General features: G+C 38.3%; 1 protein-coding gene across 4 annotated transcripts in view; it reads left to right on the forward strand.

Moving 5' to 3' along the window:
- INVS (inversin) overlaps positions 1 to 26180 on the forward strand; it is a 167964-nt gene that overhangs the window by 6705 nt on the left and 135079 nt on the right. For 3 of the 4 annotated variants that reach the window (XR_007518681.1, XM_049896047.1, XM_049896049.1), the window contains exon 3: positions 25397 to 25563. Coding sequence is in view for 3 of the 4 variants with exons in the window: in XM_049896047.1 (XP_049752004.1) it covers positions 25397 to 25563 (167 nt within the window). In the remaining variant the exon portion in view is untranslated. Of the gene's footprint in view, positions 1 to 25224; positions 25265 to 25396; positions 25564 to 26180 lie in introns of all 4 variants that reach the window. The other variant, XM_049896048.1, reaches the window with a different exon arrangement.

Below are 26180 nucleotides of genomic sequence, written 5' to 3' on the forward strand. Positions count from 1 at the left end.
GAAAGGCCACTGAAAAGTGATCTATCCCACCATGATAGTCCAGAGTACCCAAGTGCCCTATACCCAGTTCCCCTGATTTTTAACATCTTGTATTAGTATGGTACATTTGTCACAACTAATGAGCTAATATTAATACATTGTTATTAACTTAAGTAGATATTTTATTAGTATTTCCTTACCTGGTAGCTTCAAACCACCAACCTTTCCATTAGCAACAGAGCACTTAACTATTGGGCCAGCAGGACTCCTTTCCTTAGGTTTTACCTCATGTCCTTTGTGTGTTCCAGCATCCTATCCAGAATAGCACCTTACATTTAGTCATCATGTCCCCTTAGGTTCCTATAGACTGTGACAATTTCTCATACTTTTCTTGTTTTTGATGACCTTGATAGTTTTGAGGTATATTACTGCCAGAAGTTTTATCAAAGTGATTGTACTGATTTATACTCCTGTCATTGATGTGGAAGAATTCCAGCTGCTCCACGTGCTTACGACACTGCTATCATTGGTCGTTTTCTTTTGAGCCATTTTGGGTACCTGTGTCTTATGTGGTATCTTACTGTGGCTTTAATTTGTATTTTCCTGATAATCATTAGGATATCTTTTATGAAATACCTATTTGAATCTTTTGCTTGTTTTAAAAATTGGATTTTTTTTCTTTTTAATTTTAGGGTATGTTTTTTATTCAAATATATTCTAAATAGAAGTCCTTTCCTAGTTACGTGTATTGTGAATGTATTACAAATATCTTCTCTTAATCTATGACTTCTTTTTTCACTCTTTAATGGTGTATTTTGATTAACAAATTTTTAAAAATTTACTAAAGAATAATGGTTTTGGTTATAACCATGTTATACAATGTATATTTACATGTATACTTATAAATGTCATATATATATACATACATGTATATATATTTTATATTTAAGGGATCACAGTGGCACAACAATTAAGCACTCAGCTGCTAACTGAAATGTTCGCAGTTCGAACCCACATAGCAGGTTCATGGGAGAAAGACCTGACGATCTGCTCTCATAAAAATTACAGCCTAGAAAACTCTGTGGGGCGGTTCTCCTCTGTCACATGTGGTCATGTGAGTTGCAAATTGACTCAACAGCAGCTAACAATGTCAACTTTGTGTGTGTGTGTGTGTGTGTGTGTGTGTGTGTGTGGTGGAGTAGTTAAGAGCTCGGCTGCTACCCAAAAGGTTGCCAGTTCAAATCCAGCAGCCACTCCTTGGAAACTCTATAGGACAGTTCTACCCTATCCTATAGGGTAGCTGTGAGTCAGAATTGACTGACAGCAATGGGTATATTTATGTATTTTATGTATATGTATGAGATACCATTTTATGTAGCTATATATAAAAAATATATATGTATAGTTTATAACAATATAATATGATAACTTGTAACAATAATTTTGATAGTTATTTTTTCTTTTATGATTAGTACTTTTTGTGCCCTATTTAAGAAATCTGCCTATCATCAGGTAATGAAAATATGCTGTGTTTACTTCTAGATTTTTTTACCTTTCACATTTAATTTTTCCATATGATGTAAAGTATGGGTCAAGGTTAATTTATTTCATATAGATATCCAGTTGATTCAGAATCATTTATTTAAAGACCATTTTGTCTTTCATTGAATTTCAGTGGTGCTTTGTTGTAAATCAGGTAAGCATATATTCATGTGTCTATTAATGAAATATGTTTTATTCCATTTAGCTATTTATCTTTCCTTTTGCCAATACCATGGTGGAACTGGAACTCATATGCAAAGATTTTTGATTGGTTATTCATTTTCTTTAATGACTATGAGTCTGTTCAGGATTTCTGTTTCTTCTAGTGTCAGTTTTGGTAGGTTATATATTTATAGCTTTAAATGATTCGTGATAGTTTCTTTGCATCATCTGTAGAAAATGTCTCTGTTAATATTTTTTATGATGTTTATTTGATCTTTTTTTTATTCATTTCACTTTTGGCTTTTTTTAGTTCTTTCTATTTTATTGTACTCTTAATTTAAAATTTCTTCTAATTGCTTTGATTTGTTTTACTTTCTTTTTTTTTAACTTCCAAAGATGAATGGTTCGGATATTAATTTCAGCCTTCTTTTCTAATGTCGATATTTAAAGATCTAAGTTTCCATGGAAGTACTGCTTTAGCTGCATCCAACCAAAGTAAATGGAATTTTTATCATCATTCAGTTAAAAATATTTTATACTTTCTGTTATGATATTTTCTTTGGCTCTTGGATTATTTAGAAATATACTTCTTAATTTCCAAGTGCAGGAGCATTTTTTTAAGCTATGATTTTATTACTGATTTTTAGCTTAATTGTATTATAGTCACAGAACATATTCTGCATGACTTCTGTCCTTTGAAATTTATTGAGGCTTGCTTTATGGCTCAGACTACGACCAGTTTTGCTAAATGTTCCATGCACACTTAAATTGAAAAATATGTACATAATTATGTCACTTCCTTGCTCAAAACTCTTTAATTGCTTCCCATTGTACTTGGAATAAAATTTAAAAGGCTATATTTATCTCTTTCCCTCTTCAGCCTCATTTTTAACTACTGTCTTCCTAAAAAACTTGTGTTTTTTCAGTTCCTCAAACCTGCCAAGCCCGTTTCAGAGCCTTTCCCTAAAATGCTGTTCTCCCCATTCTCTGTATGGCTGTTTCTCAACCTTCAGGTCTCCATGTTAAGATCACTTCTTCAAAAAGATCTGCTCTAGCCATCAATCTCAGTTAAATCATTCATTGTTCTCTCTTGGCAGTTTGTACTTTTCCTTCATAGAACTCATCTCAGATTGTAGGCATATATTTATTTTATGACTTTTTTTTTTTAATTGTACTTTAGATGAAGGTTTACAGAACAAACTAGTTCCTCATCAGTTAGTACACAAATTGTTCTATGACATTAACAACCCCACGACATGTCAACACTCTCTCTTCTGAACCCTGGGTTCCCTATTACCAGCTCTCCTGTTGCCTCCTGCCTTCTAGTCCCTGCCCCAGGACTGGTGTGCCCCTTTAGTCTTGTTTTGTTCCATGGGCCTGTTCAATCTTTGGCTGAAGGGTGAACCTCTGTAGTGACCTTGTTAACTGAGCTGAAAGGGTGTCAGGGGGCCATACTCTCAGGGTTTCTCCAGTTTCTGTCAGGGCAGCCAGTCTGGTCTTTCATTTTGAGTTAGGATTTTTTTCTGCATTTTTCTCCAGCTCTGTCCAGGACCCTCTATTGTGATCCCTGTCAGAGCTGTCAATGATGGTAGCTGGGCACCATCTAGCTGTACTGGACTGAGACTGATGGAGGCCGTGATAAATGTGGTCCATTAGTCCTTTGGACTAATCTTTCCCTTTTATGTTTAGTTTTCTTCATTCTTCCTTGCTCCTAAAGGGATGAGACCAGTGGAGTATCCTAGATGGCCACCCACAGGCTTTTAAGTCCCCAGACGCTACTCACCAAAGTAGAATGTAGAACATCCTCTTTATAAACTATGTTATGCCAGTTGAGCTAGATATTCCCCAAGATTACGGTCCCCAGAGCCCTCAGCCCAGCAATTCGGTCCCTTGGGGAGTTTGGATGTTTATCTGGAGCTCCCATGACCTTGCCATGTACAGGTTGTGCTGGCTTCCCCAGTATTGTGTTCTGTCTTGCCCTTCACCAAAGTTTCTACTTTGTCTAACTAATTTTTAATGTCTCCCTCTTTAATAAGCTATTAGCCTTCATGAGTGTATACTGGATCTGTTTAATTCATCACTATATGCATAAAACGCAGCACAGTACTGGGTATATAGTACTTGGTGTATGGTAGGCACATGAAAAATATTTGGTGAAGGAATGAATAAATCTTATAATCTTTCTTATAGAGATCTTTTTTTCTTAAGTAGACTGTAATCATATTGAGGGTGGGCACTTGTGAAATCTGAGTTGAAATAAGTTGAATTGAGAGACAAATTAGAACTAAATTCTCTAGGGGAAAAATTTTTTTAAGTTAGAATGCTTTACAAAAAAATTACCTTGTAAGATGAATTCTTCATTATTTTAATGAAAAATGTAGCCATCAAAGGAAAGAAAATATGATGTATGTTGTAAATTAGAAATACTTATACAGGGTCAGTCATACAAATTAACTGATACATTTTTTCATAAAATTTGAAGTATTCATATAATTTTATATCCCTAAAAAGAAAAAACTAAAAAAAGAAAATGATGGTGTGAAATTGGAATAGGACTAATCCAAAGTAAACCCATCACCGTCGAGTTGACTCCAACTCATAGTGACCCTATAGGACAGGGTAGAACTACCCCGCAGGGTTTCCAAGGAGCAGCTGGTGGATTTGAACTCCTGATCTTTTAGTTAGCAGCCTGAGCTCTTAACCATTGTCTCACCAGGGCTCCAGAATAGGACTGCTCATCTTTTAAGAATTGTGCCGTTATGTCCCCTATGCATGGATAGCAATACCTTCAATCTGTGATATTTCCCAATATTTGAATATTCCTACTAAAATAATAACTTTCATCTTAAATTTCAATATAATTAAAACATCCTTTTAAAAAAAAAGTTTGATTGTCTCTAAATATGCAACTTCTGTTTCCTAAATTAGCTACGTAATAAAAAAAATTAACATAATAAAAAAAAAATACTACAGATAAATTATTTTTTCTCGAATTTTTGCTCACCAGCTCCTTAGTGAATTAATTCACTTTGGCATTTTCTGTTTTCCTTTCTCTGTTTCCATGGAAAAGTATGTCACTAATGTGTTTGACTCCTTGGAAACAGATGAGTAACTCTTTCTACATACGCAGGTAAATAAATTGAACACTTTCTATGCTGCTCATTGTCCTGCAGGAGGACTGAAGAGGCTTCCCCTGAATGAGACATTATTTCAGTAGTAATTCTTAGTGTTTAACCTAATACAGTGTGTTAATGTTTTAACACAACTCACTATTTCCTGGATTCAGATATATTAGGGCTCAGTTCTGGGGCTTAAAAACATAAACATGTAAAAATCTTCTTATGCTGTGGTTATCGTTTATGCATATGTAGGTTTTTCTTTCAACATCAAATTCAGGTAATTTGAATGAATGCCAGAGATAAAATTGATAATAGAATTTAAGAGATTCGTTTTAATACTCTACAATGTAGTATAGTAGAAAGCATATGGATTTTAGAGTCATGTAAACATGTGTTTCGAATTCTGGCTTTCTCATTTATTAACTATATCACTTGGGTAAGCCACTTAATCTTTTTGAGCCTCAGCTTCCTCATCTGCAAACTATAGGTTATGATACTACACTTGCATGAAAGTTAAATGACATCTATAAGGTATCTAGCATGGCACCTGACATATACCAAAAAAAACCAAAAAAACAAAACCTGTTGCTGTTGAGTCAATTTTGACTCATAGTGACCCTATAGGACAGAGTAGAACTGTCCCAGAAGGTTTCAAAGGAGCACCTGGTGGATTCAAGCTGCAGACCTGACATATACCAAAAAAACCAAACCCAGCGCCATCGAGTCAATTCCGACTCATAGCGACCCTATAGGACAGAGTAGAATTGCCCCGTAGAGTCTCCAAGGAGTGCCTGGTGGATTTGAACTGCCGACCCTTTGGTTAGCGGCCGTAGCACTTAACCACTACACCACCAGGGTTTCCAACCTGACATATAAAAAAAATATAGTAGATAATAAATAGTGCTTCATTGCCATTGCTGTTATATGAAGTTGGACATAGAGTAAAATAATCAAGTCATATAAATTCAGAAATGTCTCAAAATAAAAAAAGCTGTAAATGCTACAAAGAATAATACTGTTTTCTTTGTGAAAACCAAACAAATTAACTTATAAATATACACAGTGTATAATCATTTATATTGTCATTACTGCTAACAGTACGTGGGATTGTTTGCAGTGGTATAGTGACAAGCCAACACTATCCTGATTATACTACAACTTCTATTGCTCTGTCCCTGTTCTCAGAGCCCTGGTGGTGCAGTAGTTAAGCACTCAGCTGCTAACCGAAAGATTGGTGTTTCAGTCCACCAGCCACTCTGTGGGAGAAAGATGAGGCATTCTAGTATAAAGATTTACAACCTTGGAAACCCTATGAGGCAGTTCCACTCTGTCCTACAGGGTCGCTATGAATTGAAATGGACTCAATGGCAGTGGGTTTTGGTCTGGTCCACGTTTTGAGCAAGTATAAATCTCTTTGAATTATTTCTGCTTCTTGTTTGTAACATCTCAGCACAACAGTTAGGTATGGCAAGGAGCCTTAGAAGTGGCAGAGTGGCAGCACTATTTCAGGTCACTTTTTCCTTTCTCTCAACCCTTACCTTAAATGTCCGGTTTGTTAAGTGTTTTATAAATGCTTGCTTATAAACATATGTATTTTAAAATATGTTTAAATGTATAAGCATTCATTCTAATGATAGTTAACAATTATAAAGTTGATGATTCATGTGCCATGAATTGTGTAAAGTGTTTCACAACTCATTAACTCATTTAACATTGAAACAATACCAAGTATTTTAGGAACCCTTAAATTTTTTTTTATTAGAGTCATTTTTTAGGTGAGGAAACTGAGGCAAAGAAAGATTATGTAACTTGTTTAATAAGTAGCTGAACTGAGATTAAACCCAGGAAGTCTGATTCCATAGCCTATACTTTTAGTTACTAAACTACAGGGCCTCAACATATGAGTAGGTATTTCTAGTGTATCTGTACATTCGTATGTATGAAGAAATAAAGAGTGAGAAATAACTGGCCAGATCAGAGCCTTGACTGATGAGCTAAATGGTTATGTAGATTGTTTTCTTTAGCCTTTTGTGTGTGTGTGTGTGCGTGCGCGTGCATGTGTGCGTGCATGTGTGCTATGGGCCACTTTGGGCAGTCTGGTAACACTTTTACGGATACCTTCTCAGAAAAAAATATTTTTAAGAGCTTAAATATAATACATACAATACAAAGGAAACCAATTATATTGAAGTAAAGTTATCAAAATATTTAAAAGTTGTGATATAGCAATACAGCTAGAATATTTTCTATTGACACATAAAATAGCAAGATCTCGTGAAGATCTAACAACTATAATAATTTCAAAATAATCAGTATTGATACTTTAACATATCTACCATTCTGGGGTTTTTTGTTTATACCAATTATAGTGATAAAATATGTAAAAATATTTTGTAAAATCTCAAATGCCTTCAAAATATAGAAAGTCTAATGTTGTTATTCTCATATGTTGGGACACTGATACTCAAAAGTTAAGAAATTTGGTCACATAGCAAAGAACAACCGAAGCTGAGACTCAAACCAAGTCATTTGATTCAGCGGCATCATTAGAATTGGTGTCACCTAGTGTGGTAACTCATAGTGTCACCACCCACCCACACACACACACACACACACACACACACAGACCTCCTTCTATGCCAGACCATACGGAATCCTTAGTAATGTTTTTTGTACTAATGTTACTCATAAATCGTTATTTCCATATATCACTCTTTATTTTCCTGTAATTACTATGTCATTCTCAAAAGAGTTATTGATCTAAGTTCAAAAATATTACCATATTATGGTAGCTAAAAGGCCAGAATTTTTTTTTTCCTGTTTTCTTTTTTTTATTGAGCTTTAGGTGGAAGTTTATAGCTCAAGTTAATTTCTCATCAAAAATGTATACACGTATTGCTTTGTGACATTGGTTGCAATCCCCATAATGTGACAACACACTCCCCCCTTCCCACCCCAGCTTCCCTGTGTCCATTTGTCCAGTTCCTGTCACTTCCTGCCTTCTCATCCTGCTTTTGGACAGGAGTTGCCCATTTGATCTCGTATATTTGACTGAACTAAGAAACACCTTCCTCATGTGTGTTATTTTTTGTTTTATAGGTCTGTCTCATCTTTGCCTGAAAAGTGGACTTCAGGATTGGTTTCAGTTGTGGGTTAGCAGAGAGTCTGGGGCCATAGTTTTGGGGGGTTCCTCAAGTCTCTCTCTGACCAGTAAGTCTGGTCTTTTTATGTGAATTTGAACACTTTTCTACATTTTTCTCCTGCTCTGTCCCAGACTCTCTGTTGTGGTCCCTGTCAAGGTGGTCATTGGTGGTAGCCAGGCACCATCTAGTTCTTCTGGTCTCAGACCAGTGGAGTCTCTCGTTCATGTGGACCTTTAGCCCTTTGGGCTAATATTTTCCTTGTGTCTGTGGTTTCTTCATTCTACTTTACTCCAGGTGGGATGGGACCAATAGATTTATCTTAGACGGCCACTTGCAGGCTTTTAAGACCCTAGACACTACTCACCAAAGTGGATTGTAGAACATTTTCTTTATAAAATATGTTGTGCCAATTGACCTAGATATTCCCCAAGACTATGATTCCCAGCCCCCACCCCCAGCTAATCAGTCCCAAGTAAAATTAAATCCTTGACAGCTTCAATATTTTCTCTTTGTCATGATATTGCTTATTAGTCCACTTGTGAGGATTTTTGTTTTCTTTATGTTGAGGTGTAATCCATACTGAAAGCTGTAGTCTTTGATCTTCATCAGTAAGTGCTTCAAATTCTTTTCACCTTCAGTAAGCAAAGTTGTGTCAATTGCATATTGCAGGTTGTTAATGAGTCTTCCTCCAATCCTGCTGCCTTCTTCTTTATATAGTCCAGCTTCTCAGATTATTTGCTCAGCATAGACATTGAATAAGTATGGTGAAAGGGTACAATCTTGGCACACACCTTTCCTAATTTTAAACCACACAGTATCCTCTCGTTCTGTTTGAATGACTGCCTCTTAGTATATGTACGGGTTCCATATGAGCACAATTAAGTGTTCTGGAATTCCCATTCTTCCCAGTGTTATCCATAATTTCTGTGATCCACAGAGTTGAATGCCTTTGCATAATCAATAAAACACAAGTAAATATCTGTCATGGACTAAATTATGTCCTCCCAAAAATGTGTGTATCAACTTGGTTAGGCCATGATTCCCCATATTATGTGGTTGTCCTCCATTTTGTGATTGTAATTTTATGTTGCGAGGATTAGGGTGGGATTGTAACAGGACTCTTACTCAGGTCACCTCCCCGATCCAATATAAAGGGAGTTTCCCTGGGGTGTGGCCTGCACCACCTTTTATCTCTCAAGAGATAAAAGGAAAGGGAAGCAACCAGAGAGTTGGGGACCTCATACCACCAAGAAAGCAGCACCAGGAGCAGACAGCATCCTTTGGACCTGGGGTTCCTGTGCCTGAGAAGCTCCTTGACCAGGGGAAGATTGATGGTAAGGAATCTTCCCCCAGAGCCAACAGAGAGAGAAAGCCATTCCCTGGAGCTGACACCCTAAATTTGGACTTGTAACCTACTAGATTGTGAGAGAATAAATTTTTCTTTGTTAAAGCCATCCACTTGTGGTATTTCTGTTATAGCAGCACTAGATGACTAAGATAGTATCTTTCTAGTATTTGCTTTCAGCCAAGATCCATCTGACATCAGCAATGATGTTGTCATTCCATGTCCTCTTCTGAGCCTGGCTTGGATTTCTGGCAGTTGCCTTTCGATGCACTGCTGCAACAGTTTTTTAATTATCTTCAGCAAAATTTTATTTGCATGTTGTATTGGTGATATTGTTCAATAATTTCCACATTCTGTTAGGTCACTTTTCTTTGCAGTGGGCAGAACTATGACCCTCTTCCAGTCAGTTGGCAAGATACCTGTCTTCCAAATTTCTTGGCATAGGTAAGTGAGCACTTTGTGTATTGCATCTATTTGTTGAAGCAACTGTATTGGTGTTCCATCAATTCCTGGAACCTGTTTTCCACCATTGCCTTCAGTGCAGTTGGACTTTTTCCTTCACTACCATTGGTTCTTGATTATATGCTACCTCCTGAAATGGTTGAACATTGACCAATTCTTTTTGGTACAGTGACTCTGTATATTTCTTGCATTGTCTTTTGATGCCTCCTGTGTCGTTCAATATTTTGCCCATAGAATCCTTCAATATTGCAACTCGATGCTTGAATTTTTCCTTCAGTTTTTCAGCTTAAGAAATGCTGAGTGTGTTCTTCCCTTTTGGTTTTCTAACTACAGGTCTTTGCACATTTCATTATATTTTGCTTTGTCTTCTCAAGCCACCCTTTGAAATCTTCTCTTCAGCTCTTTTACTTCATTTCTTCCATTCGCTTTAGCTACTCTACGTTCAAGAGCAAGGTTCAGACTCCCTTTTGACGTCCATTTCTTTCTTTCCTGTCTTTTTAATGACCTTTTGCATTCCTGGAGCTCTGGTGGTGCAGTGGTTAAGAGCTCAGCTGCTAACCAAAAGGTCAGGAGTTTGAATCTACCAGCTGCTCCTTGGAAATCCTATGGGGGCAGTTCTACCCTGTTCTGTAGGGTCGCTATGAGTTGGAATTGACTCAACAGCAACAGGTTTTTAAATTTTTCTCTTTCTTTGTGTATGATGTCCTTGACTGGTTTTCAGTCATTAGTGTTCAGTGTCAAACCTGTTCTTCAGGTGGTTTCTAAATTCAGGTGGGATATACTCAAGGTTGTACTTTTGCTCTCATAGACTTGTTTTAGTTTTCTTCAGCTTCAACTTGAACTTGCATAGGAGCAATTGATGGTCTGTTCCATAGTGGGCCCTTGGTCTTGTTCTGACAGATGGTAATTGAGCTTCCCCTTCGTCTCTTTCCATAGATGTAGTTGATTTGATTCCCGTGTATTTTATCTGGTGAGGTCCACGTGTATAGTCGTTGTTCATATTATTGAAAAAAGGCATTTGTAATGAGTAAGTTGTCCATTGTGCAAAATTCTATCATGTGATCTCTGACATCATTTCTTTCACCAAAGCCATGTTTTCTAAATATTCATCCTTTTTTTTTTTGTTCCCAGGTTTCATATTCCAATCACCAGTAATTATCAATGCATCCTGATTGCATGTTTGATCAATTTCAGACTGCAAAAGTTGGTAAAAATCTTCAATTTCTTCATCTTTGGCATTTACTGGTTGGTGCATAGATTTAAGTCATACTATTTTTTTTTAGTATTAACTGGTCTTCTTTGTAGGCATTTGTATATTATCCTATCACTGACAGCATTGTACTTCAGGATAGACCTTGAAATGTTCTTTTTGATGATGAATGTGATGTCATTCATCTTCAATTTGTCATTCCTGGCATAGCAGACCATGTTATTGTCCGATTCATAATGGCCAACACCAGTCCATTTTAGTTTATTAATGCCTAAGATATCAATCTTTGTGCATTCCATTTCATTTTGGATGACTTCCAATTTTCCTCAATTCATACTTCGTACATTCCATGTTCCAAATATTCATGGATGTTTACAGCTGTTTCTTCTCATTTTTGAGCCATGTCCCACAAGTAAATGAAGGCCCTGAAAGCTTGACTCCATCCACATCATTAAGGTCAACTCTACTTTGAGGAGGCGGCTCTTCCCTAGCCGCATTTGGAGTGCCTTCCAATCTGAGGGGCTCTGATCTCAGTACTGTGACATGCAATGTTCCGCTGCTCTTCATAAGGTTTTTACTGGCCAATTTTTTTAAAAGTAGATCGCCAGATCCTTCTTCCTAGTCTGTCTTAGTCTGGTAGCTCCACTGAAACTTGTCCACCAAGGTATTTGAAATACCTGCTGGTATTTGAAATACTGGTGGCATAGCTTCCAACATTGCAGCAACATGCAAGCCACCACAGTACGACAAACTAACAGATCAGTGGCAGTGAGCACATGAAAGGAGGTTCAAAAAGTAAATTTGCATAGAGTTTTAGCCCCGTAGGTACGTTGATACATGTAAGCTGGGCTTACAAAAAATGTTTTTGTTGTTACAACTAAATACAGGGATATATTTTTAGTCATTTTTATGTCACCCCCTCTGAGAGTTACCCAGTGAGGTCCGCACCCCCTGCATCACTCTAGTGACGCCACTGGTTTATTGTTCCCATGTTGCCTCTCTATGACTATAAACAATTTTTTAAAAAATGATAACAGATGCCTTCCCAACTTCTGACCGTATAAAATGGGTGAGGTAAGAAGTAGTGAAAGAAAATGCAATTAGTCAAAGTAACATTTTAGGAAAAAAAAAAACTGTTGTCGTTGAGTCAATTCTGATTAATAGTGACCCTGTATGAGAGAGTAGAACTGCCCCATAGGGTTTGCAAGGAGTGGCTGGTGGATTTTGGTTAGCAGCCAACCTCTTAACTACATTTTAAAACAAGCAAGTAAAAGAGAATGCTGGATTTCCTTGTGTTGGGCATTGTGGTGCTATAGACTGGCACTACTTTTTGCTGCCTGCAAAGTGACAGTTATTTCCTCTAACAGCTGGGTTTGAAGCTCTGGTTTCTGCACATACCAGCCCATTAACCATACGGATTCTTCTGCTTCAACTAGCCTTAAAATAACTGACTGCAATAGAGCAATGGCTTTCCAGTCATAGTGATAGCTGTGCTTTCTGAGCTATGTTCAGACTGAGCACATGCAATATGCCAGCTCCAGTCCAGCAAGCACCACGTGGTCGTGGATTAGAGGCTTCTTCCACATTTGTCAGAATGCTTAAAAAACACAGCACACTAGCCAGCTGCTTTCTGTACTAGCTGTGCCTGACAGGAATGGAAGTTTAAACGCACCACCATTCACTTCACTAATGAAGACATTCAGGTATCTAAGAGATACTTGAGGAAATGCTCACAATCATTAGCCATTAGAGAAATGCAAATCAAAACTACAATAAGATTCCATCTCACTCCGACAAAGCTGGCATTCATCTAAAAAACACAAAATAATAAATGTTGGAGAGGTTGCGGAGAGACTGGGACACTTAAACACTGCTGGCGGGAATGTAAAATGGTACAACCACTTTGGAAATGGATTCGGTGCTTCCTTAGAAAACTAGAGATAGAATTATCTTACGGTCCAGCAGTCTCACTCCTTGGAATATGTCCTGGAGACTTAAGAGCCTTTACGTGAACAGATATGTGCATACCCATGTTCATGGCAGCACTGTTTACAATAGCAAAAAGATGGAAGCAACCAAGGTGCCCATGAACAGATGAATGGATAAATAAATTATGGTATATTCACACAATGGGATATTATGCATCGATAAAGAACAATGATGAATCCGTGAAACATTTCATAACATGGAGGAAACTGGAAGGTATTATGCTGAGTGAAATTAGTCAGTTGCAAAAGGACAAATATTGTATAAGACCACTATTATAATAACTGGAGAGATAGTTTAAACTGAGAAGAAAATATTCTTTGATGGTTACGAGATGGGGGAGGGAGGGAGAAGGATTTTCACTAATTGGATAGTAGTTAAGAATTATTTTAGGTGAAGGGAAAGACAACACACAATACAGGTGAGGTCAGCACAACTGGACTGAACTAAAAGCTAAGAAGTTTCCTGAATAAACTGAACGCTTCCAAGGCCAGTGTAGCAGGAGCGGGGGTTTGGGGACCATGGTTTCAGGGGACATCTAAGTCAATTGGCATAATAAAATCTATTAAAACATTCTGCATCCCACTTTGGAAAATGGCTTCTGGGGTCTTAAGCGCTAGTAAGTGGCCATCTAAGATGCACCAATGGGTCTCAACCCACCTGGAGCAAAGGAGAATGAAGAACACCAAGGACGCAAGGTAATTATGAGCCCAAGAGACAGAAAGGACCACATAAACCAGAGACTGCATCGGCCTGAGACCAGAAGAGCTAGATGGTGCCTGGCTACAACTGAAGACTGCCCTGACAGTAAGTGCAACAGAGAGCCACTCAGGGAGCAGGAGAGCAGTGGGATGCAGACCCCAAATTCTTGTGAAGAAGCCAGACTTAATGGTCTGAGTGAGACTGGAAGGACCCCGGAGGTCATGGTCCCAAGACCTTCTGTTAGCCCAGGACAGGAGCCATTCCCAAAGCCAACTTTTAGACAGGGATTGGACTGGATTATGGGATAGAAAATGATACTGGTGAAGAATGAGCTTCTTGGATCAAATAGACACGTGAGACTTTGTTGGCATCTCTTGTCTGCAGGGGAGATGAGAGAGCAGAGGGGGTCAGAAGCTGGCTGAATGGACACGAAAATAGAGAGTGGAGGGAAGAAGTGTGCTATCTCATTAGGGGGAAAGCAATTAGGAGTATATAGCAAGGTGTATATAAGTTTTTGTATGAGAGGCTGACTTGTAAACTTGTACTTAAAGCACAATAAAAATTTAAATAAATAAATGCATTGCCATTGAGTGAATATTCATTTGTATTATGATCCCTAATATATATATGTTTCCGTTTACCAAATTCTTCCAAACTATAAGTTATTTCATTATTTCATCATCATCACCTTTTCACTTTGTCATCAAAATAAGCTATTGTATAGGCTGGACAGGAATTATTTCAATGTCATAATTCAGGAAGCTAAAGAAGAGCCTAAGGTAGGTAGATAAAGATGCAGGCCTCTTTCAGATTATGGTCTTTTAGCAAGGAAATTCAGGACCTTATGGGACCCACACTACTCAGAAAATAGCTATGAAGCCACTAGCCCCCAAAATAAAGCAACTCAAGAAGGGCCCTAACTGAGGATGAATGCTGTTTTTTCTAATTATAAATAGGGGATATATATTTTTTCAGTTTCCTCAAATATGCAAATTTTGCCTTAAAAACACAGCGTATTGGATGGTGGCTACATAACTCAATCAAATCTTGTCCTTTGGGAAGTATAAATGTCAGTTACGCAAAAAGGAAGTTTGGGAAGAGGAAAAGGAAGACAGGACACTGAGCTCCTGTTGGGGTGATGGAAAATTTCTGGAACAGTTAATGGTGATGGTTGAACAACATGATGAACATACTTAATGTCTCAGAACTGTACATGTGAAGATTGTTGAAATGGCAAATGTTTTGCTACCTATGTATTTACCACAATAAAAAAAAATGTATTTTAAAAAAGGGGAAAAGAAAAAGTATGTCAGAAATTGAAGAGAGAACTTGAAGTTTCTCTATATCTTGAGAACAGCAGGCTTGGGAAGAGCCTAGTGATTGGCCTAAGTTCTGTGTCTTAGGAGGTAGAGCTACCTATTAACCACTAGTGCTAACTTCACACTGGCCCTGAGTCTCCTGATAGGTGAGGACTGTTAACCTGTTAGTGATCGTCTCCATTTCTCAGCATTTCTGGTTAAAAACCACAGTGGCTAAATCCCCTCCCTTACTCTAGCTTCCAAGGAGGAATCCCACTCTAGGGAGAAATCATAATATGAACTCTGTCATCTTACTAATACTAGTTACTGCCATCTTCCCTTAACACTAACAAATAATAGGACGCCAATAAAAAGTGCCCTTTAAACATGAGAGGCAAGCCTTATTATAGCATATTAAGTGTTAACTTTGATTTCAAAAGGCCTTAAACCAATAAAAGGCACATGTAAGACATTTTAGTTCTGTTGATGAGTTTGGGTTTAAATGAGTCCTTATCTGTAAGTACAGTGATAGACTATCCGGAATCTATTGGATTAGGTATTAGAGGCCCTTGTGGAGAGAATAATACCTAGCAGTGTTATACTACTCAGAAGCCTTGCGCAGAGGGTTCTATTGGACCAATATTTTATATTATCAAGTACGTTGAATGAAATGTAAAACTTGCCTCCATCTTCAAAACAAAGATTCAGAAGAATACAAACATCTGCCTCCTCCAGGAGTTGTATACAACCTGAATATATTTGTAAGAGTCTTGCAGATTTCAAGAGCAATAACTTACTGCCTTATTACCAGGATATGTGAAAGCATGAGTTAGTAAAATAAGTTGTCTGAGAAGCCTTAAAGTCCTCGTGGGTCTTAATACTTCCAGGAAGTATTTAGAACTAAAACAATAGCTTAGTTTCAGGCAAAAACAACTCAGGCAGAAGTGCAACACCCTCTCTTTATTTGTTGTTGTTGGGTGCTATCGAGTCAGTTCCAACTCATAGTGACCCTACATACAACAGAACGAAATACTGCCTGGTCCTGCGCTACCCTCACAACCACTGCTATGCCTGAGCCTATCTTTGCAGCCACTGTGTCAGTCTATCTCTTTGAGGGTCTTCCTCTCTTTTGCTGACCCCTCTGCTTTACCAAGCATAATGTCCTTCTCCAGGGACTGGTCCCTTCTGATAACATGTCCAAAGTATGTGCAATGAAGTCACACCATCCTCGCTTCTAAGGAGCATTCTGGCCTTTACTTCTTCCAAGACAGATTTGTGTGTTCTTCTGGCAGGCTATAGTATATTCAGTATTATTCATGAACATCATAATTCAGAGATATCAATTCTTCTTCTGTCATTCTCATTCATTGTCCAGCTTTCGCATGCATATGAGGTAATTGAAAATACCATGGCTTGGGTCAGGCCACTTTAGCCCTCAAGGTGACATCTTTGCTTTTTAAAACTTTAAAGAGGTCTTTTGCAGTAGATTTGCCCAATGCGATATTCATTTTATTTTTTGACTGCTGCTTCCATGAGTATTGATTGTGGATCCAAGTAAAATGAAATCCTCAACAACTTCAATATTTTCTCCACTTATCATGATGTTGCTTATTGGTCCAGTTATGAGGATTTTTGTTTTATGATGAGATGTAGTCCATACTGAAGGCTGTAGTCTTTGATCTCCATCAGCAAGTGCTTCAAGTCCTCTTCACTTTCAGCAAGCAAGGTTGTGTCATCTGCATAATGCAGATTGTTAATGAGTCTTCCTCCAATCCTGATGCCCCATTCTTCATCATATAGTCCAGCTTCTCAAATTATTTGTTCAGTGTACACATTGAATAAATATGGTGAAAGGATACAACCCTGACATGCATCTTCCCTGATTTTAAACCACACAGTATCCCGTTGTTCTGTTCTGTTCGAAGGACTGCCTCTAAGGCTATGTATAGGTTCCTCATGAGCACAATTAAGTGTTCTGGAATTCCCATTCTTCACAATGCTATCCACAGTTTGTTATGATGCACACAGTTGAATGCCTTTGCATAGTCAATAAAACACAGGTAAACATCATTCTGGCATTCTCTGCTTTTAGCCAAGATCCATCTGACATCAGCGATGACATCCCTGGTTCCACGTCCTCTTCTGAATCCAGCTTGATTTTCTGGCAGTACCTTATTGATGTACCGCTGCAATTGCTTTTGAATTATCTTCAGGAATGTTTTACTTGTGTGTGATATTAATGAAATTGTTCGCTAATCTTTGCATTCTGTTGGATTACCTTTCTTTGTAATGGGCACAAATATGGATCTCTTCAAGTCATTTGGTTAGGTAGCCATCTTCCAGATTTCTTGGCGTAGACAAGTGAGCATTTTCAGTGTTGCATCTGTTTATTGAAACATCTCAATTGGTATCCAGTCAACTCCTGGAGCCTTGTTTTTCACTAATGCCTTCAGTATAGCTTGGGCTTCTTCCTTCAGTACCATCAGTTCTTGACCATATGCTACCTCCTGAAATGGTTGGACATTGACCAGTTCTTTTTTGTACAATGACTGTGTATTCATTCCACCTTCTTTTGATGCTTCTTGTGTCGTTTCTGATATTTTGCCTGTAGAATCCTTCAGTATTGCAACTCAAGGCTTGAATTTTTCCGTTAGTTCTTTCAGCCTGAGAAATGCCAAGCATGTTTTTCCCTTTGGTTTTCTAACTCTAGGTCTTCGCACATTTCATTACTTTGTCTTCTGAAGGAAACCCTGGTGGCTTAGTGGTTAAGAGCTGTGGCTGCTAACCAAAAGGTCAACAGTTGAAATCCACCGGGTTTTCCTTGGAAGCCTTATGGGGCAGTTCTCCTCTATCCTATAGGGTTGCTATGAGTTGGAATCGACTTGATGGCAGTGGGTTTGATTTGGAGTTTGGTTGTCTTCTCAAGCCACCCTTTGAAATCTTCTCTTCAGCTCTTTTACTTCATTTCTTCCTTTTGCTTAAGCTACTCTACATTAAAGAGCAAGGTTCAGACTCTCTTCTGACATCCATTTTGGTCTTTTGTTTCTTTCTTGTCTTTTTAATGACTTTTTGCTTTTTTCATGTGTGATGTCCTTGATGTCATTTCACAACTCATCTGATCTTTGGTCATTAGTGTTCAGTGCATCAAATCTATTCTTGAAATGGTCTCTAAATTCGGGTGGGATATACTCAAGGTCGTACTTTGGCTCTTGTGGACTTGTTTTAATTTGCTTCAGCTTCAGTTTGAATTTGCGTATGAGCAATTGATGGTCTGTTTCACCCCGGCCGTGTTCTGACTGATGATAATTGAGCTTCTCCATCATCTCTTTCCACAGATATAGTTGATTTCATTCCTGTGTATTCCATCTGGCGATGTCCTTGTGTACAGTCGCCATTTATGTTGTTGAAAAAAGTTTTTTGCCTTGAATAAGTGGTTGATCTTGCAAAATCCTGTCATGCAGTGTCTGGTATCATTTCTATCACCAAGGCCACATTTTCTAACTACTGATCCTTCTTTGTTTCTAACTTTCACATTCCAGTCACCAGTAATTATCAGTGTGTCTTGGTTGCATGCTTGAGCAATTTCAGACTGCAGGCTTAGGCCAAAATCCCAAATTTCTTCATCTTTGGCCTAAATGGTTGGTGTGTAAGTTGGAAATTCATCATATAAATTGTTTTTCCTTGTAGGCATATGAATATTTTCGTATCACTGACAGCACTGTGCTTCAGGAGAGTTCTTAAAATGTTCTTTTTGACTGTGAATGTTATGCCCTTTGTCTTCAATTTGTCATTCCCAGACCATGTGATTTTCTGATTCAAAATGGCCAAAGCCAGTCCATTATAGCTCACTAATGCCTATATCAATCTTTATGTATTCCATTTAATTTTTGACTACTTCCCTTTTTCCTAGATTCATGTTTCATACTTTCTATGTTCCGGTTATTAATGGATGTTTGCAGCTGTTTCCTCTCATTTTGAGTCATGTTACTTCAGCAAATGAAGGTCCCAAAAGTTTGACTCCATCCACGTCATTAAGGTTGACTTTATTTTGAGGAGGCAGTTCTTCCCAGTCATATTTTAAGTGCCTTCCCACCTGAGGGGCTCATCTTCTAATACTATATCACACTGTTCCACTGCTATTTGTAAGGTTTTCGTTGGCCAGTTTTTTCAGAAGTTGATGCCAGATCCTTCTTCCTAGTCTGTCCTAGCCTGGAAGCTCCACTGAGACCTGTCCGCCATGGGTGACCCTGCTAGTATTTGAAATACCGTTGGTATAGCTGTCAGCATCACAACAACATGCAACCCACCACAGTATGAAAAACTGACAGACGAGTGGTGGCTGTTTATCTAGCAGTTATATTTTTGGAGGCGGGAGAGATATAAATGCTTGTTTATCTAGCATTTATAATTCTCCCGCCTCCAAAAATAAATATTTGGTCCATTTATTTCTCCCATTTGCAGGGCTCATGCCGAGGCATCTTAGAATTATAACTGGCTTCCCTCCTGCTCAACCCATGTATATTACCCTCAGCTACTATATGAATGGAAACCCTAGTGGCATAGTGGTTAAGGGCTACAGCTGCTAACCAAGAGGTCAGCAGTTCAGATCTACCAGGTGCTCCTTGGAAACTCTATGGGGCAGTTCTGTTCTGTCCTGTAGTGTCTCTGTGAGTTGGAATCAACTTGACGGCTATGGATTTGGTTTTCGGTTTTTTTACTATATGAATACCCGAATCATTCCACCACCACCACCAGCAGCCATTGAATCAGTTCCGATTTACAGTGACCTCATATGTGTCAGAGTAGGACTGTGCTCCATAAAGTTTTCAGTGGCTGATTTTTCAAAAGTAGATCAGCAGGCCTTTCTTCCAGGGTACCTCTGGGTGAACTCAAACCACTAATCTTTTCATTAGCAGCCAAGCACGTTACCATGTGCACCACCCAGGGCTTCCACCTGGATGTTACCTGTGGCTAACATAGCAAACACTTTTTCACTTAAAATGTATAGCAAGAGCCATGGGATCTTTTTTTGATGGGGCGGGATGGGCTGGGGAGTTTTTTTTAATAGTAAGGTTTATTGAAGTATAGTTTACTTATAGTAAATTTGATTCTTTTTAATATACAGATATTTACATTTTTACAAATGTATAGCCATGTAATTGTCATAATAATCAAGATATAGAATAATTCCAGCACATCTAAAAATTCCCCTGTGGCCCTTTATAATCAGTCACTCCCTACATTCTAGTTCCCAGTAACCACTGGTCTGTTTCTATAGTTTTATCTTTTCCAGATTGTCATGAAAATGGAATCATGCGATATGGAAAGAGACGATGGAAAAGCTCAATATCATCAGTCAGAACAAGGCCAAGGGCCGACTGTGGAACAGATTATCAATTGCTCATATGCAAGTTCAAACTGAAACTGAAGAAAATCAGAGCAAGTCCACAAGAGCCAAAATATGACCTTGAGTATATCCCACCCGAATTTAGAGACCATCTCAAGAATAGATTTGACGCATTGAACACTAGTGACCGAAGACCAGACGAGTTGTGGAATGACATCAATGACATCATCCATGAAGAAAGCAAGAGGTCACTGAGAAGACAGGAAAGAAAGAAAAGACCAAGATGGATGTCAGAGGAGACTCTGAAACTTGCTCTTGAGCATCGAGCAGCTAAAGCAAAAGGAAGAATTGATGAAGTAAAAGAACTGAACAGAAGATTTCAAAGGGCCTCTCAAGAAGACAAAGTAAAGTATTATAATGACATGTGCAAAGAGCAGGAGATGGAAAACCAAAAGGGAAGAACACGCTTGGCATTTCTCAAGCTGAAAGAACTGAAAAAAAAATTCAAGCCTCAAGTTGCAATAGTGAAGGATCCATGGGGAAAATATTAAACGACGCAGGAAGCATCAAAAGAAGATGGAAGGAATGCACAGAGTCATTCTACCAAAAAGAATTAGTCAATGTTCAACTATTTCAAGAGGTAGCATATGATCAGGAACCGATGGTACTGAAGGAAGAGGTCCAAGCTGCTCTGAAGGCATTGGTGAAAAACAAGGCTTTAGGAATTGTTGGAATATCAATTGAGATATTTCAACAAGCAGATGCCTCGCTGGAGGTGCTCACTCGTCTATGCCAAGAAATATGGAAGACAGCTTCCTGGCCAACTGACTAGAAGAGATCCATATTTGTGCCTATTCCCAAGAAAGGTGATCCAACCGAATGTGGAAATTATAGAACAATATCATTAATATCACACGCAAGCAAAATTTTGCAGAAGATCATTCAAAAACGGATACAGCAGTATATCGACAGGGACCTGCCAGAAATTCAGGCTGGTTTCAGAAGGGGACGTGGAACCACGGATATCACTGCTGATGTCAGATGGATCCTGGCTGAAAGCAGAGAATACCAGAAGGATGTTTACATGTGTTTTATCGACTATGCAATGGCACTCAACTGTGTGGATCGTAGCAAACTATGGTTAACACTGCGAAGAATGGGAATTCCAGAACACTTAATTGTGCTTATGAGCAACCTTTACGTGGATCAAGAGGCAGTTGTTCGGGCAGAACAAGGGGATACTGATTGGTTTAAAGTCAGGAAAGGTGTGCGTCAGGGTTGTATTCTTTCACCACACCTATTTAATCTGTATGCTGAACAAATAATCCGAGAAGCTGGACTATATGAAGAAGAAAGGGGCATCAGGATTGGAGGAAGACTCATTAACAACCTGTGTCATGCAGATGACACAACCTTGCTTGCTGAAAGTGAAGAGGACTTGAAGCACTTACTAATGAAGATCAAAGACCACAGCCTTCAGTATGGATTACACCTCAACATAAAGAAAACAAAAATCCTCACAACTGGACCAATGAGCAACATCATGATAAATGGAGAAAAGATTGAAGTTGTCAAGGATTTCGTTTTACTTGGATCCACAATCAACAGCCATGGAAGCAGTCAAGAAATCAAAAGATGTATTGCATTGGGCAAATCTGCTACAAAGGACCTCTTCAAAGTGTTGAAGAGCAAAGTTGTCACCCTGAAGACTGACTCCAGGCCATGGTATTTTCAATCACATCATATGCATGTGAAAGCTGAACAATGAGTAAAGAAGACCGAAGAAGAGTTGATGCCTCTGAATTGTGGTGTTGGTGAAGAATATTGAATATACCATGGACTGCTAAAAGAACAAACAAATCTGTCTTGGAAGAAGTGCATGCAGCCAGAGTGCTCCTTAGAGGCAAGGATGGCAAGACTGTGTGGACAACTTTGGACATGTTGTCAGGAGGGATCAGTCCCTGGAGACGGACATCATGCTTGGCAGAGTACAGGGTCACTGGAAAAGAGGAAGACCCTCAACAAGGTGGATTGACACAGTGGCTGCAACAATGAGGTCAAGCATAACAACGATTGTAAGGATGATGCAGGACCAGGCAGTGTTTCGTTCTGTTGTGCATAGGGTCGCTATGAGTCGGAACCAACTCTACGGCACCTAACAACAACAACAACAATAGTTTTATCTTTTCCAGATTGTCATGAAAATGGAATCATGCAATATGCCCCCTTTTGAGACTGACTTCTTTTGTATATAATGCATTTAAAATTTATCCATGGTATTGTGTAGATTAGTAGTTCATTCCTTTTTATTGCTGAACAGCATTCCATTTCTTAGATGTGGTATAGTTTTTTTCATTCTCCAGTTGAGGGCCATTTATGATGTTTCTAGTTTTTAGCAATTATGAATAAAGCTGCTTATAAATTTCCACATACAGGTTTTTGTCTGCATATAAGCTGTCGTGCTTTTATTTTCCCTGAGTAAATACCTAGGAAAGAGATTGCTGGGTCATGTGGTAGTATAAATTTAATTTAATAAGAAACTCACAGGCAATTTTCCATAGTAGCTGTTATGGATTAAATTGTGTCCCCCCAAAAAAGATGTGCCGACATCCTAACCCTTGGTACCTGTGAACGTGACCTTGTTTGGAAATAGTGTCTTTGAAAATGCTATGAGTTAAGTTAACATGAGTCATACCGGAGTAGCGTGGGTCCTAAACCCCTATGAGTGGTGTCCTTATAAAAGGGGAGAAGAGACACAGAGGCACAGATAGAGGGAAGACAGCCATGTAAGGACAGCTATATTACAATTCTCAGGAAACGTCTGGGGCTACCAGAAGCCAGGAAAGACAAAAAAGGATCTTCTCCTAGAGCCATTAGAGAAAACATGGTCTGGCCAAAACCCTGGATTCAGACTGCTAGCCTCCAGAACTGTGAGGCAATAAATTTCCGTTCTTGTAAGCCACCAGTTTGTGATATTTTGTTACGGCAACTCTAGGAAACTAATATAGCTGCTGTACCATTTTGCAGATGTCTGTGGGTTCTAGTCCTTGACCATCTTCACCAGCATTTGTTATTGTCAATTTTTTTTTTCTTTTTTAGCCATTCTAATAGATGTGTAATGATATCTCCTTGTGGCTTAAATTTGCATTTCCCTATTTTTTTTTTGTGGGTTCTAGTCCTTGACCATCTTCACCAGCATTTGTTATTGTCAATTTTTTTTTTCTTTTTTAGCCATTCTAATAGATGTGTAATGATATCTCCTTGTGGCTTAAATTTGCATTTCCCTATTTAGTAAACTTATTGGGCATCTTTTCTTATGGTTATTTGGTGAAAGGTCTAGTCGAACATTTCACCATATTTTAATTGTATTATCTGTCTCATTATTAAGCTGCAGGACCTCTTTGTTTATTCTAGATAGAAGGCTGTATCAGATAATGTGTTCTGGAAATATTCTCTCCTAGTTTGTGGCTTATCCTTTTATTTTCTTGACTGTGTTGCCAACAGAAAAGGTTTTAATTTTCGTGAAGTCCAATTTATCTTAATTGATCATATATGTGAGAGCGTATTTGTTCTATTTATTCTGTTGTATTTACCTATGCATCTATTCTTTTGCCACTACCACACTGTCTTCATTACTGTAGCTTTATAATAAGTCTTGAAGTCTTAGAGTGCAAGTCCTCCATCTTTGTTCTTTTCCTCCAAAAATTCTTTCACTCTTGTACATTTGCCTTTCCACATAAATTTTACAACCACATATTGATTTCTACAAAAATTACTTTCTGGGAATTTCATTGGAATTGTGTGGAATCTATAGATCAATTTAGGAAGAAATAACAATATTTCTACTTCCAATCTATGAACTCATTATCCAATCTATACTCAGGCTGAATATATATAGGATGCAAAACCAAAACACTCCAAGAAACTCAAACCATCATGTTGTCCCTCAAGAGCCCAGCAGTCGCTAACGAGTCTGCATTCTTTCCTCCATGTTTCATGAATTTTGTCTAGGGTTTTTGGTTGTAATTAGCAAAAGGATTAGGGTAGAATGTACTTACGCCAGGGAATCCTAGTTGTGTAGTAGTTACATGTCAGCTGCTCACAGAAAGGTTGGTGGTTGGAACCCACCAGTCACTCCAAGAGAGAAAGATGGGACAGCCTACTTCTGTAAAGATTATAGCCTTGGAAACCCTATGGGGCAGTTCTACTCTATCCTGTAGGGTCGTTATGAATCAGAATGAGGGCGACAGGTTTGCGGTTTTTTTTTTTGTTTGTTTTTTTGTTTTTGGTACTTCCAGAACGGGAAGCCAACCATGATTCATTTTTGTTTCACTCATAGAAACATACCACAATATTTAAAAAAAAAAAAAAAATTTTTTTTTTTTAAATACTAAATACGTATTCATTGACAAGAGAAAGGAATGAGACTGGAACATAACTAGGTACATATCACAAAGTACAATTCAGCATAGCATATACTCATTGTCGTGGAATTCATTCCAACTCATAGTGACCCTATAGGACAGAGTAGAACTGCCCCATAGGATTTCCAGGGAGCAGCTTGTGAATTCAAACTGCCGACCTTTGGGTTAGCAGTCGTACCTGTTAACCACTGTGCCACCAGGGCTCCCGCATAGCATAATAGTTAAGAAAAATGGTCTTTAAGGTCAGTAGTTTGAATTCTAGCTTCACCACCTACTTTCAGTGTGAATGTAGACAGGTTACTTCACTGAGCCTCAGTTCCGTATAACAGGGGGGTGATGATACAGTGAAACCTGTGAGAGCCAGAACTTGACAGAACTGCCTTGTTTTTCCAGGTATCACAAGTTTTGTGCCTTTGACAGGGTTCGGTCTTGCCACTTTTCTATGGCTCCTTTTGGTAGAAGATATTTGAGTTTTTCATCTCTGACAAGTTTCCACTTTACACAGGTTCTGACTTTCACAGATTCTACTGTATCTACCTCATAAGGTAAGTAAAAATGAGATAGTACATTTCATGCATTTAGCTCAGTGTTTGATAGTAAACATTTAGTAAATATAGTTTCTAGTTCCATTTGTAATAGCAATAATCAATATCACTATCTGTTTCTTATACTTATAGGAAACTCTGCTCTTAAAGACGAAGAAGATCAATTTGGGAGAACACCACTTATGTATTGTGTGTTGGCTGACAGATTGGATTGTGCGGATGCTCTCCTGAAGGCAGGAGCAGATGTTAATAAAACTGATCATAGCCAGAGAACAGCCCTCCATCTTGCAGCTCAAAAGGTGAGAAATAAAATTATCTTGAAGAATAAATGCTTTGTATAGTATTATTATTTGATTAATGGAACTATACAGTGGAGAGCTATAAAAGAAAGCACAAGTACATGATTCTTATATCCTGTATGTTTTCCTAAAAACGATCTTTAAACTATAGAGAGTAATGTAAAAATAACCATCACAGACAGGGATTGGACTGGAATATGGGATGGAAAATGATACTGGTGAAGCACGAGCTTCTTGGATCAAGTAGACACATGAGTCTATGTTGGCATCTTCTGTCTGGACGGGAGATGAGAGGGCAGAGGGGGTCAGAAGCTACCCGAATGGACTCAAGGAGAGAGAGTGGAGGGAAGAACTGTGCTATCTCATTAGAGGGAGAGCAATTAGGAGTGTCTAGTAAGGTGTATATAAATGTTTGTGTGAGAGACTGACCTGATTTGTAAACTGTCACTTAACACACAATAAAAATCAATTAAAATATATATATATATAACCATCAGTGGCTGCATTCATCTATCCACGTTCCTCTGACTCTGGAATTTATTCTGTGACTTAAGGTTAAGTGGGGAAAAAGGGATGAAAATTATATGTACAGTATGATTAAAACTATATTACAAATG

The sequence above is a fragment of the Elephas maximus genome, chromosome 9 (genome assembly GCF_024166365.1).
Source record: "Elephas maximus indicus isolate mEleMax1 chromosome 9, mEleMax1 primary haplotype, whole genome shotgun sequence".
In the NCBI taxonomy this organism is placed as follows: domain Eukaryota; kingdom Metazoa; phylum Chordata; class Mammalia; order Proboscidea; family Elephantidae; genus Elephas; species Elephas maximus.